At 37.2% G+C, this 12,452-nt stretch overlaps 2 protein-coding genes across 6 annotated transcripts in view; one reads left to right on the forward strand and one right to left on the reverse strand.

The window, feature by feature from the left end:
* The window catches only part of LOC124612316 (protein O-mannosyl-transferase 2), a 192,500-nt gene extending 187,890 nt beyond the window's left edge, over window positions 1-4,610 (reverse strand). The window contains exon 1 of one of the 5 annotated variants that reach the window (XM_047140443.1): window positions 4,555-4,610. In XM_047140443.1, the coding sequence (XP_046996399.1) occupies window positions 4,555-4,574 (20 nt within the window). In that variant the 5' untranslated portion in view covers window positions 4,575-4,610. Of the gene's footprint in view, window positions 1-4,035; window positions 4,455-4,534 lie in introns of those variants that run through there. The other 4 variants (XM_047140444.1, XM_047140445.1, XM_047140442.1 and 1 more) reach the window with 4 other exon arrangements.
* The window catches only part of LOC124612317 (probable maleylacetoacetate isomerase 2), a 56,443-nt gene continuing 48,594 nt past the window's right edge, over window positions 4,604-12,452 (forward strand). Inside the window, exons 1-3 of the mRNA XM_047140447.1 lie at window positions 4,604-4,759; window positions 5,418-5,469; window positions 7,146-7,294. Of these exons, the coding sequence (XP_046996403.1) occupies window positions 4,742-4,759; window positions 5,418-5,469; window positions 7,146-7,294 (219 nt within the window). The 5' untranslated portion in view covers window positions 4,604-4,741. The remainder of the gene's footprint in view (window positions 4,760-5,417; window positions 5,470-7,145; window positions 7,295-12,452) is intronic.

A 12,452-nucleotide genomic window follows, 5' to 3' on the forward strand; every position in this document is an offset into this window, starting at 1 on the left:
AATGTGCGATGTGTATATCATGACTTTATTTAACTTTAATAAGAGTGTCATATGTTGCTCATTTCCACATCTACACCCTGAACCACTATGAAGTGCACAGCAGAGAGTATAGCCCACTGTATCAGTTATTAGGACTTTTTCTCATTCCACTCATGTATCGAGTGTGGGAAATGTGATTGTTTAAAAGCCTCTATGTGTGCTATAATAAATCTTATATTATCCTCACTAATGCTATGGAAGTGATATATATGGGGTTGTAGTATACTCCAAGAGTCACCATTTAAAGCCAGTTGTCAAAACTTGGTCAGTAGACTTTCTCGGGACAGCTTGAACTTCCCCAGTATTGTACAAATAAAGCAAAGTCTGCTACCTGCTTTACCCAATACTGAGCCTATGTGACGGGTCCACCTCATGTCCCTACTAAGTGTTACATCCAAGTACTTGGGTTTACAGATTCCACCTGTGACTCACTAATATTACATCCATGGGATACTTTGTTTTTTCATTTTGTGAGGTGCACAATTTCACATTTTTGAACATTTAATGCAACCTGAAATCTTATCAAGGTCGGACTGAATGTTTGTACAGATTTGTTCAAACTGTACTTCGTTGTAGATAAATGCATCATCTGCAGAAGGTCTTGATGTTACTATTAATATTACATTGATATACACTACACTAACATTACATTAATGTAAGACTTAGCGTCCTCCCTACCAAGGAATCCTCATCCAGTCACATATTTCCTCTGATACCTCATATGATCATACTTTTGACAATAGGCATATGTGGGGTACAGAGGAAAATGCTTTACGGAAATCAAGAAATACTGCATCTTCTTTACTGCCTTGATCCATGGCTTTCAGAATGTCATGTGAGAAAAGTGCGAGTTGGGTTTCACATAATCTATGTTTTCAAAATCTATTTCAGTTGGCATGGAGGAGGTCGTTCTGTTCGAGATACCTCATTATGTTTGAGCTCAGAATATGTTCTAAGATTCTACAATGAATGGATGACAAGGATATCAGGTAGTAATTTCGTGGATCACTTTTGCTACCCACCTAGTAAACAGGTGTGACTTGTGCTTTCTTCCAACTACTGGGCACTCCCCCCCCCCCCCCCCTTTCGAAGAGTCTATGATGGATTATAGTTAACAGAGGGACTAACTCAGCTGCAAATTGAATATATAATCTGCAAGGAATTCCATTGGGCTCAGAGGCTCTGTCCAATTTTAACAATTTCACTTGTTTCTCAATGTCACTGACACTAACATCTATTTGACTCATCTGGAAAGACTGCATTCAGTTGGCAAGGTGCCTCACCGCCGTGTGCATCAAGCATATCACTGGTGTCCTACAATACACAAAACTGTTCTTGATGTGGAGACCAATTAAGGCAATACTCCTGGGTTTTCCTTTGTGAACGAACATCTGAATAGAGTGTTAAGCATTTCTGCTTTTGCTTTGCTACTCTCAACTTGAGTCCCAGTTTCAACCATGAGTGACAGAACACCAATTTTTGTGCCACTAACAGCCTTCATAAGTGAAAGTTAGTGTCCTGTCCCGTGTTGGGTTTTGTGAAAGATCATTTGACAGTATTCTGCTGCAGCAGTCACTGAAGAGTTCACACACTGCTCTCTTGACTGCCAAATGCATTTCATTTAGCATCTCTGTACCTATAGATCTATGGCTTCACACACTGCTCTCGACTGCCAAAGGCATTTCATTTAGCATCTCTGTACCTATAGCCCTATGGTAATGATGTGGACTGTGTCATTTTACATTCACAATCCACATTAATTTGTACATTTGGTCACATTCTGAACATCATCTAAGGGATTTTTTTTTTTTGAGAGTTAGTAATTCCTACCCACTATCTTTTATATGTTACACTAATAGAAATTATTCTATGAAACAGGAGGTGTTGTCGAGGAGAAACTCACTCAGTTTGCTATCAAATTTTACTTTGCTGTCTGTTAAACATTTTATATCACCGGGTAAATGATCAAAAATGTTTTCTGCAGCACTGCACCCATTTCTGGGCTACAAACAACCGTAATGTGGAGTATTGAACATTGTTTTCCCTTCTGGAACTGTAACGGATTATTTACAACAAACTCCATGAGGAAATAAATATATTGTGAAGCAATAGTCAGAATGCCCCACTCCTTGTACAGATGTCTACAAGATGACCGTGGGTGAGCACCACATATTATTCTTACATCATGTTTTTTGCGCAATGAAGATTTACTTTCTTACAGATAAGTTACCCCAGAATGTTACTCCATATGGCATTACTGAGTGTAAATATGCAAAATATGTCAACTTGCCGATTTCTCTCTCCCCAAGATTTGCAATGATTCTAAGCACAAACGTGGCTCAACTACTCTGTTTTGGCAGTTCGAAAATGTTTTTTCTCCAAATTAAATTCTCATCAATATGGACCCCTAAGCATTTTAAAGTTTCCGCCCTATTTATTAGTTTCTCACCATGTGTTACACTTCTCATTGTAGTAGCTCAAGATATGCGGAACTGAACATGTCGTGTCTGTAAAATTCAGGGCGAGACCACCTATAGAAAACCAATCAATGATACTTTTCACAACTTTATTTACCATTTCTTCTGTTTTGTGTTTGTACACTTGGACTGATTACAATATTCATGTCACCTGAAAAAAGAACTAATTCTGCTTGTTGTATATTAGACGGAAGAATTTTTACATATATGAGGAACAGCAGTAACCTAAGATTGAACCTTGGGGAATTCCACGTGATTTCTCCGCAGTCAGAATTATGTCCATAGATTATTTTGCTTGAATTACTAAATACAATTTTCTGCATTCTTCTGGTTATGTATAGCATTATCCATTGGTTGGCTATAGCATCAGTCTCATGAAGCATCAACTTGTCTAGGTAAATACTTTGATTCATGGAGTCAAATGCCTTAGATAGGGCACAAAAAATACCAACCAGTGCTGTTTAATTATATAATGCTTGTAAAATCTGGTGAGTGAATGTGTAAATGACATTCTCTGTAGAGCAACCCTTCTGAAACCCAAACTGTGATTTGCTATACTTAATACTATTTACTATAATTAATGAGGTTAGATACTATAGTCTGGAGCATAGTCCCCCTTATAAAATTCCTCCATGATCCCCTTAGCACTGAATAGGGGATCATGGAGGAATTTTATAAGGGGGACTATGCTCCAGAATGAACACTGAAAGGCATAATCAGTCTTAAATGATGATATACTATTCAAGAACACATCATCTTCTCCAAAAATTTGGGGAATCATGTCAGCAGTGAAGCAGGTTGCTATGCTTTGTTTTATACCTATTACGCAGTAGTCTCTGTTTCTTTAAAAGCTTCTTTACAGTGACTGTGTAACATGGAGGATCTCTCCCATGATAAACTGTGCTATTAATTTCAGTTCCACTTAAGTTTTATCACAAACTTCAGATGCCCTGTTTCAGTTTTGTATTACCTGGCCTAAAACAGGTTCACACACAAGAATAGAACAAACTCTTCTCTGTTTCAATAGTGAGAATGTCTATGCAATAATGCCACTACTTCGTTTCTTAAATTAGCTGAAAGTGTATCATACTCAAGCGAATCAAAAATCAACACTTCTTGTACTGAGTTCCTATTATCAAACTAAAAAAAGATGAGAGTTGGCACTATGGTCTCTATAGCGATCTCAATTTGTGCATGCAAAATATTGACGACTTAATTCTGAACACCAAAATTGACAATGGTTCTTTTTCTCTATTTTTATTTGATATTTTGTGGCGGAGAAACTATTAAGTTCTTTCGGAAATAAAATTTACACACAGAACACACACATCCTAAAATGAGTATAGGAAACTTATCAAATTACAAAATAATTCGCTAACACCTGACGTGAGTGTTTATGACTTTAAGCTTTACACATGTAAGTTACGTTTCGCATCATCATAAGCACTGCCATGTAATAAGGCAAATTAGTAAATCTAAATATACGGTATAAGACATTTTTTTAAATTTCTGTTCTTACTTCGAATATCCTGTGTCTACGGTCTTATGCTCCCCGCGCATTTCTCTTCCTCTTACAACGAACTTCTTCGCCTATATGTACATTTCAGAATTGTAGACTCAAAATACGCCACAACAGAAAGCTGTCAACACAGGATAACGGTATATTTGTAAGGTGTTTCAGCCGACTGCCACGTTTTAGGCATCGCTTGAATTCCCAATATGGGGATTAGCAATAGGTCATTCATTCATATTTTATTAGTATCAATAATTATCTTTACTCTAAGTTTTTTAAGTGACTGCTCGTATTCCCCCACAGGAATGTTCAACACTCCAACTCTTCATTTTTAGATGCTTGCAAAGATTGACCCATTCTATAAAGTGACCAAGTAGCATACTGCGAATCTCAGCCCGCTATGTCATCATTCACAGTTCTCTGTAACTCAAAACAAAATGCAAAAAATATTTATTCAAGTGGTATTCCTGTCCTACTATATGGCGGATTTAGCACAATACTCCACCTTGACTAGCCTCTCAGTACCTGACGGCTGACGCTTCCATTGTTTTGGCAACATTGCGCTTCGGCAATCTGCCGCGCGTAGCGCTTGAATCAAACTCGGTTGTACTTGTTTTATCTTTGAATTAACAAGTAGTGGTGATAAATAAGTATTAAAAAACTAAGTGATTAAACATTCTATTCGTACCTGCAGAAAGGAAAAACACGCAAAATGTCTGTCATTGGAAAGGTATCAATAGAAAAGTCATCCGTAGCCTATAAGCTTTGCTGATTCGGAAGGAAAGTGATTTATTTTTACATTCACGGCAGTTTTAGAGCAATAAATTAGGTGCCTACAATGATAGGTGCGAAGTATCATCCAGTAAACATGAGCTATAACGAATTATATAAAGTGCTTGATTTCGGCCTGGGTTCCGTAATCACCGCCATTATGAACTGATCTGGATCTTAATGAGTTTTTATACAGTTCTTCACTCGGTTTCCACAAACAAATCACAGTAAATGAGCGGAAATTTGAATCTCCATAAGGAAATTTGCCAAGCCGAGTTGGATGATTTCGAGTCTTGTTCAATCGCCTAATAACATTAAACAAGCCCTCAGTCATTCAAAAGTAAAACTACCACCTTGAAACGTAAAGCGCAACTGATTTAAAATGCAGTTTAAAACCATCACATTTAACAAATAGCTAATTTTATCGTGACGAAAAAGCAGAATCTGTACCACACACCCAACTAATCAGTGTAAATTAGCCAAAAATAAATGTTAACTGCCTAGATGAACTGTAAGATAGTAACTCCTTTTACTGGTGTAGGCGCTAGGACTTGCATAGCATATAAATGTGTATTTCACATAATCCATTAACGTGATGCTTGACATCTTTTTTTCAGCCCGTTTTATATTCGTACTGGAGGAGCTCTTGTTCCTGGAGAGTTCGAATAGGTAAGCAAATAGTTTCTCCCCCCCCCCCCCCCCTCGAATATTCGATATTTACATGGAATTGTTTTATTTATTTACCACTGGATCGACATAACACTATGTTCTAGAACGATAATCTTTGTGTATGACTACAGCTACTGCATGCTATTACTTTATATAAACCTAGTCCCTAAATGAAATATATCTAATTTGTTGGATAAGTCAGTTTAAAACGTCAGAGAATCACAAGGGCATAGCTCTTCCCATAGGACTATGCTTTGTAAAACACTGGAGACCCTAAAACAATCTTTGTGTGAAACGCAAGTTATATTTTTTCATGTTCTTATATTAATTAATTTTGTTTGCATTTTTATCTGCTGCACTGCATTTTAGCTTCAGCCACTTGCAGTAACTCATTAGGATGTTTGAAGAAGATACTAGGCTACATCTGTGAATGCAAATATAATATAGTTTTTGAAGTTCCAGTACATTTTATGGTTATTCAATATGCATGGACTTTGGCGTAGATAATGATTTTTTTATTTTTAAATCTTAAATTTGTTGCAGATTACTTAATGATGTGAACGTTAAATTATTGAAAAATAATTTTCATCCTGAGTTTTAATACTAATTGTATGTAGGTTCAACAGAATTTTTGTTTTCTGTGAAGACAAATAACTTTCCTGATGAAGATGATGCCACTTTGCTCAATGTCTGCCTAAGTTTGGCTTTTAATGGTAGTAGAAAGGGCTGTGAAATTTGTAAGTTGGGTATCGGCTACCCTCATACTAACATGCAATGCAGTTCCCCCCCCCCCCCCCCCCCCCCCACGTAATGCTATCCTACATGGTTATGTTGATAACATTTTAAACTTGGTTTTAGTGTTTTAGCTGATAATATTAATATGTATGTGTTCACTTGTAATGATATCAGCAGCCATTTTGGGAACCAAGTGTTAACATGACTATGGGTTTGACACCACAGAGAAATCCAACAGCTTTGTTTCTACACTGTTAGTAATGTTTAAGATTAGTTTGTGTTGTTGTGACCCGTATTACCACTACATAGTTCAAATTTGATTGGTCTGTGCATGACAGTGTGTGGTACCAATATGTTACAAATAGCCATGTGCGAAAATGTGGTTTTTCTGAGGGTTCATATCTTGGTTTCAGTTAATCACAGCGATGAGGGGTCAAGCTTTTCGGATAGTTCATGGCCTAGTGACCATTTTTATACCTATCAGAAAAATGAGCATACTGTAGCTATCCGACAGTACAGGATCAAAATTTAAAAATTACACACTTCCTCCAGGCAAACTTAGCAAATGGGTTGGCTATTTTGCATTGGGTGGACCTTAGACAGCGTTAATGGGCGATTCCTGAGAAAATTCCAAAAAATCATGATTTTTGGACACTGAAAGTACCAGTTGTGGAGATGGCCATTTTTATGATTTCTATTCATGGCAGATCATCAAAATTTTTGCCATATCTTCTTAAGGTGAGATTCTCAGTGAACTTGAAACTTCTTTCGATATCATCATCGTTGACTGAGATCCCAAGATTCAAAGTTACCACACTTACGCATGCAATATCAAGTATGAGCTGTAAATTTAGTTTTATTATATCTTGCATATTATGATACAAAAACAAACTTGATGTACAGATTGTGAATGTAATATAATTTGTACTTCATCACTGCAGCATTAAATCTGAAAGAAATACCATATGATATTAAACCAGTAAGTCTGATAAAAGCTGGAGGTGAACAACATTGCAATGAATATCGTGAAATAAACCCAATGGAGCAAGTTCCAGCCCTCCATATTGATGGACACACTTTGGTTGAATCTGTAAGTTAACACTTTATGTTTATTTTGTTTGTGAAGCATCTAATACCAATCATTTTATTTATAACAGACTATTTATATGATTAAAATGTTTAAAGGCCATTCTGTATCAAAAAATATAATGACTATATAATGTAAATGGGTAGATAAAAAAATCTGTCCACCAAGCAGTGGAAGGAGAACACAAACACACAGAAAGGTTTAACTTTTACAAGCTTTCAGAGCTAGTGGTTCTGACTTCTGGCAGGAGAGTTGAAGGAGAAGGAAGGGGGTTGAAGAAAAGGGACTGGATAGGTTTAAGGAAAGGGGGTACAATTCAGAAAACTCCCCAGAGCCCCGGGTCAGGGGAGACGTACCGGATGGGATGAGAAGGAAAGACTGATTGTTGGGGACTGCACCAGATGAGATTTGAAAACTCGAGAGGTTAAAGGTGCAAGACAGGATAATATGCAAAGCAGAGATTATTAATAAAACATACTGCATGAGTTAATAAGCAGGTCCGAAAGTGAAAGATGTAGAAAACAAAAATAAAGTGAAGAAAGGAGTAGTTACTGTGAAGAAATGCTGAAAAGGAAGGAATTTAATGTAAATTAAGGCCAGGTGAGTGGCAAGAACCGAGGACATGTTGTAGCACTAATTCCCACCTGCGGAGTTCTGAGAAACTGGTGTCTGGGGGAAGAATCCAGATGGCACATGTGGTGATATAAGCACCAAAGACCAACTACACTTCCATCCTCATTAAACCCACTAACAAACAACAGTACTTACATTTTGACAGCTGCCATCCTTTCCATGTCAAACGTTCCCTCCCATACAGTCTTAGCATTTGGGGCAAACATATTTGTACAGATGCAGACTCCTTACAGCGATACACCAACACTCTCACATCAGCCTTCACTGGATGTAATTATCCCAACAGGCTAGTTCAAAACCAGGTTTCCTGCACCATCACAACTGATCCTGAAACTAATGATCCCTCCTAAAATCAAGAGCACACCACTTGTCACGCAGTATTATCCTGGTATTGAATGTATTAATCAGCTACTTCGACAAGGTCGTGGCTTCCTAAAACCATGCCCTCAGGTGAGAGCCATTCTGTCTGAGATTTTGCCCACCACACCTAGAATAACTTTTTGTCGTCCTCCTAATCTCTGCAATATACTTGTCAACTTCTATGCCTCTTGTGCACCCATCTCCTTACCCTATGGCTCCTGCCCCTTTGACCATCCATGATGCAAGACTTGCCCTATGAACCTATACTAGCCCTATAACTGACAAAACATATACTGTCAAAGGGAGAGCCACCTGTGAAATGGGTGTCATATACCAGCTGTAATGTAAACACCATTCGACCTTTTACATTGGCATGACTACCGCCCAGTTATCAGCAAGGATGAATGGGCACAGGCAGAGGGTGTGCACCCGCAACACACAATATTGTGTTTCAGAGCGTGCTCTACAACATGACAGTCATGACCTCGGTGCCTGTTTCACAACACGTGCCATCTGGATTCTTCCCCCGGCCATTAGTTTCTCAGAACTCCGCAAGTGGGAATTAGTGCTACAACATGCCCTTGGTTCTCGCCACCCACCTGGCTTTAATTTACATTAGTTCCTTCCATGTTAGCGTTTCTTCACAGTAACTACTCCTTTCTTCGCTTCACATTTTTCTACATCTTTCATTTTCTGACCTGCCTATTTTTCACCACCCCCTCCCACTTCTGTTACATATAATGCACTTAGTTTTTCCATTCTTATTAACTTGTGCACAGTGTTTTAATACTAATATCTGTCTTGCATATTAACCCTGTATTCCGCCTTTAAGCTCTAAGGTTTTCAAATACTGTCCAGTGCAGTCCCCAACAATCAGTCTTTCCTTCTCATCCCGTCTGATAAGTCTCCCCTAACCCAGGGTTGTGGGTGAGTTATCTGAGCTGTACTCCTTTCTCTAAACTTCTCCAGTCATTTTCTTTCACCCCTCTTCTTTCCTCTTCAACTCTTCTGCCAGTTGCCAGAAGAAGGAACCACTGGCTCCAAAAGCTTGTAGAAGTTAAACTTGTGTGTGTGTTTTCTCCTGCTGCCACTTGATGAGTAGATTTTTTATCTATCCATTATTGTCAATAATTGATTATTTTTATGGTTAAAAATATAGCGAGTATTTTTTAACCATAGCAAACACTACTTTTTGTCAGTGAAATTTTCAGTTGAACATTTTAACTCAAAAGTTCAGTGATGGAAAATAACAAAGAAGACCCATGTGTTTATATAAAAACAACACATTGCTGTGGGTGTACATCAAATGGATGCTGCCATATGTAGGGTCATAGGCTTAAAACCAGTTGGAGCTAAAGTAATTTTTGTGTGTAAAATATTTGTGACCTTCTGGTGTCATTTTGTTTGTCGAAGCAGGCTATTGAGTGTAGCTCATTGCCTTATCCTTCAAAGTGTGCAGCCTTTGTGGCACCTATCAGTCCTGTTGTGTTGTATTGTTCCTCCAACCATTGTGAACTTAATTCTGCTTAAGGGATCCTAATGATCTATGCTCAACAAAATAATAGCACTCATTGTGACTATTGGCTATCAAGCATTGAATGAAACCCAGAAGATAAGTCCTAATTAGGAAATTTCATGCAAGGTTAATCATAGTAAATACATTCAGCTTGCAAAACAATGTTCTTCTAATGAAAAAAGAAGAGAATACCATTAAACAGGGTGCCGCCTCCTTCACTCATCGAATTACGAAGTAAATAATGGGACTCGGATATTGTCTAAATCATTATCAGTGCACTCCCTTAGCCCAGTTAGAAATCAAATCACTACACCATACCTGGAAAGCAATGGAATGCAGTCAGTTAAGAAGATATCCCTTCACATGCAACTCCCAAAAATCCTATATTTTGTTATGGATTTCTAAATGTTCAAAGGGTGTAGTTCATAAGGTGTCTGAAGAGTTTCTGGAAGTTTGTTAAGATAAAGATTTGTCTAAAGTTCAGAATATTGCAGTAGACAGTAAAGGAGTCAAAGAATATAATAACCTTCATTAAGTAACATGCATAGAAATAGTTGTGTAGTAATACTGCTTTTGCGTAAGCATGTTATTAAAAATTTTAATGTTCAACAACTCTTTTAAGATTATTGTCAATACACGAGGTCGGGGAAACATACATTTGCAGATATTTTCATTCCTACCAAAACAGTGCTATCAAAGAATTTCAGGAAGCAAGATAAGTAACAGATGCTAGCTAAAGTATTTGCCCATCAACACTCATTGACACAAAACTGACTACATTACTATAAATAATTTTGGCATTTTAAACGTGAAATTTCAGATGGTATTGTTGATTTGTTTTCTACACTGACGAAACATCCTTCCATCATCATACATACATAGTGGGTCTATCAGCAACTACTGAGGAGGAAGTATGCAATGTTGAAAGGCAATCAAAGAACAAAAACTCAGCAGGTTTAGATGAAATCCCAATGTGTGTGCTGAAAAAATGCATAAATGGTATCAAAGCTCCACTAATAGAAATCATAAATGAATCCTTCAAAACTGGTTCCTTCCCTAACTATCTGAAGCATGCCAAAATTTTACAAGTTCACAAGAAAGGTGACATAGAAAATGTTGAGAACTACAGACCAATAGCCCCGTTGTCATGCTTTTCCAAAGTGATAGAAACAGTAATGAAAAACGGGCCTATGAGCTATCTAAATAAATTCAACCTCGTTTGCAATGACCAGCATAGTTTCAGGCCTGGTAGAGGTACAGAATCTGCAATAGCACAGTTTACAAAAACAGTTTTAGAAGCACTAGAGGAGAACAGCTATGTAACTAGCCTTTTCCTAGACCTGTCTAAGGCATTTGATACAGTTGACCACCAGAATCTGTTACATAAGTAAGGGGAGTGGTTCTCAAATGGTTTCATTCATATGTAGAAAACAGAGGACAGTCAGTAGAGATCACACATGTCTCCAGTGGATCAAAGTACATTGAGAAACATATATCTGATCCACAATATATATCAATATTGGGGTCCCTCAAGGAAGTGTACTGGGCTCAGTATTGTTTCTGGTGTATATAAATGATTTCCCACAACATATCAGCCATGGAGAGAAGATATTGTTTGGTGATGACAGCACCATAGTAATCACAAGTAAGACACCAGCACAATGCTGGAAAATTCTACTGAAGTGCTGAGGGATGTTCACAAATGGTCTCAGGAAAACAAAGTAACTCTCAACATAACGAAAACAAATACAATATGCTTTAGAATGAACAGAAAACAGATTTCCTTAAATTTTAAAATAGATAACATCTCCATAGATAATGTACCTACAACAAAATTCTTAGGGTTGCACATTGACAGCCAAATGAAGTGGAATGAACATGCTATGGAACTCTCGAAAAAGATATGCACAACATGTTATGCACTTAGAGTCCTTTTATCGGCATGCAGTAATGAATGTTTGAGAACAGTATACTTTAGTTATGTTCATTCAGTAATCAGGTATGGTATTATTTTCTGCGGGAACAGTGCTCAGAATTTACAAAGAGTATTTAAAATGCAAAAGAGAGCAGTAAGAATTATAATGAGAATCAGTAAACAGGCCCACTGCAGAGAACTTTTCAAAATGTTAAAAGTTCTAACTGTTCCTTGTGAATTTATATTCAAAACCATAGTGTACATCAAGAAAAATATAGAAAATTATAGCACAAATAGCAGTTTTCGTAACGATAGTACAAGAACAAGTCACTGTCTTCACCTAGACATGAAGAATAAACATAAGACTCAAAATAGCTTCTTGTATGAAGGTGTAAAACTGTGTAATAAACTGCCGCAGAAAGTAAAAGAAACAGATAACATGTACTGCTTTAGGAAAAATCTTAAATTGTTTCTGCAGGAACACTGCTTTTACACTATAAGTGAATTCCTTAGTACAAAATGATTGTAAATAACTTGTGTTTCACAACATTTAACCACATGTAACATTTTGATAAGGAGCAAAAATGATTGTAAACAACTCATATGTCACAATGTTTAACTACATGTAACAAAAAACTGTATAAATATATGAATGTACACAAACTGACAACATCCATACATTTTAAAATGTCCACGGATGGCTATGTAAATAAATAAACCTTCAGTGCATGCATGAA

The sequence above is a fragment of the Schistocerca americana genome, chromosome 4 (assembly GCF_021461395.2).
Source record: "Schistocerca americana isolate TAMUIC-IGC-003095 chromosome 4, iqSchAmer2.1, whole genome shotgun sequence".
NCBI lineage: Eukaryota > Metazoa > Arthropoda > Insecta > Orthoptera > Acrididae > Schistocerca > Schistocerca americana.